Source organism: Budorcas taxicolor, chromosome 15 (genome assembly GCF_023091745.1).
Source record: "Budorcas taxicolor isolate Tak-1 chromosome 15, Takin1.1, whole genome shotgun sequence".
In the NCBI taxonomy this organism is placed as follows: domain Eukaryota; kingdom Metazoa; phylum Chordata; class Mammalia; order Artiodactyla; family Bovidae; genus Budorcas; species Budorcas taxicolor.
In genome coordinates this window covers 46,728,168-46,730,376 of record NC_068924.1, presented here as the reverse complement: position 1 = coordinate 46,730,376, position 2,209 = coordinate 46,728,168, and the positions used below count along the sequence as shown (strand labels likewise).

General features: G+C 42.3%; 1 protein-coding gene across 1 annotated transcript; it reads left to right on the top strand.

Annotated features, from left to right (window-relative positions):
* Positions 1-911: 911 nt before the first annotated feature.
* On the top strand, positions 912-1,889 carry LOC128060960 (olfactory receptor 52E4-like). The gene has a single exon (XM_052653321.1). The coding sequence runs from the start codon at positions 912-914 to the stop codon at positions 1,887-1,889; it is 978 nt and encodes a 325-aa protein (XP_052509281.1).
* Positions 1,890-2,209: the final 320 nt, after the last annotated feature.

The window sequence follows — 2,209 nt, the reverse complement described above, 5'->3', positions numbered from 1 at the left end:
AGTGTGCATGTTTAGGGGATGAAGGAGTAACGAAGAGCTAATTTTGGACACCCTGGGGTCCTTTACTTAAATTATTTAATGAGACACACCATGGATTCTGGGTGCCTGAAAGAGAGGAGTGGAGAGATGCTGGGCCATGAGTGTGCTCTTCAAGAGGCAAATGAATGTTTGCTAAGACATGACTGCATACATGTGTATGTACTCACAAACAGACATTTGAAGACAGTGTGTGGGACTAGCTTTCCACTCTCTGATTGCCTCACATTCAGGTAAGTGATTCTAGGTGACTATGGACTTTATATTCACATTCTGGTGGCCTCATCTCAGAGACTCCAATGATCAGAATCTTACTGCCTGCTTTATTCTAATTCAGCTTTAGACAGTTGCCATGATTCCTAAGCCTGCAATAAATGTGTATTATTTAGCTGGATAAGAATTCTGCTATAAGTTTTCAAGTTCTCTTATTTTATAAACAGTTTTTTGTTGACCTGCTTATTTGGCCTTTGGTTTGTAGAGAAAGGAATGTGATACTTCATCAATTTTTCTCTGTATTTCTATCTACGTCTGTTTCATACACTTTGAGTTATAGTCTTTAAGTGAAAATACATTCAAAATATATGCAATGTATTCTTGTAAATTTAATGACATGTTTTGGTAATTATGAATCTGTCTGTCCTTAATAAAATAGTTACTATAAAATATATTCTCTCAGATATTAATTTTATGCCACATTATTACTAATCTATGACCGTAGTATATAATTCTTTTCTATTCTAATAAAAATCAGAATTATTTTTGTGTATCTTAAAATTCCAACTTTTATTTCTACTTTGAAAATCTTGATTCTTTTTAAAGTCCGGGCTCAGTTGTTTCTGAATCGCTCTTTTCAGGTGCTCCACCAGGGGGCCAGCATGACTGAGTGCAATGCCTCCCAGGGCCACCCCTCCTTCTTCCTTCTCCAAGGCATTCCTGGGATGGAGGACAAACACAAGTGGATGTCTATTCCTTTCTCTTCCATGTACTTTGTCACCATCCTGGGGAATTGCACCATCCTCTTCACCATCTCCACAGAGCGCTCCCTGCATAAGCCCATGTTCCTGCTCCTTGGCATGCTGGCCCTCACGGACCTGGGCATGTCCACAACCACCATCCCCAAGGTGCTGTGCATCTTCTGGTTTGACCAGAGTGGCATCAGCTTTGAGGGCTGCCTGGTCCAGCTGTTCTTCCTCCACTCCATCTCTGCCTTGCAGTCTGCCATCCTCATGTCCATGGCCTTTGACCGCTATGTGGCCATCTGTGAGCCCCTGCGCTATGCCACCATCCTTTCCAACAGCCGCATCGGGCTCATCGGCCTCGTGAGTTTAGTGAGAGCTGTCCTGCTCATTCTCCCCATGCCCATCCTCCTGCAGAAGATGCCCTTTCATGCCAAGCATGTCATCCCCACCACCTACTGTGAGCACATGGCCGTGGTGAAGATGGTGTGTGTGGACACCACGGTCAACAGGGTGTATGGTCTGGTGGTGGCCTTGTTGGTTGTTGGGGTAGACATCTTAGCTATTGCCTCATCTTATGTGCTGATCATCCGGGCTGTAATGCGGCTCTCTTCTGTGAAAGCTCACCAAAAAGCAGTAAATACCTGCACCACACATATCTGTGTCATGCTTACCTCTTATACTCCCTCACTATTTTCTTTTCTCACTCATCGCTTTGGCCAGGGAATCCCACCTCATGTGCACACAATTCTTGGCAGCCTCTACTTCCTTGTACCTCCAATGCTCAACCCTATTATTTATGCAGTGAAAACCAAAGAGTTTCGGGACAAATTGACAAAATATGGGTGCTGGAGGAAGGAGCCCATAAATATTACCTATGGTCAGAAACCTGTCTGATTATCAGGCACTGCTGGTTATAAGAAAATAAAAAATATCAACATAAATGAAGTTCCTTGAGGAATTAGCTCATGGAAGAAATACATCATATTACAAATTATCTGCCAAAATTCTTAAATTGAGAGTCTAAGACACAGGAGAACTTACTCTCACTATTTCCAAAGCAAGGCTACAGTCTCACATTAAATGAAAAAATCACATATTCTCTCCATCCTGACATGGTAATTGGGAAAACTGAATGCGACGATGTACATAAGAGAACTTTGAACAACACACACTGAATGCAAGTAACATGAGGTGGAATGTTTCCAAATAAAGAG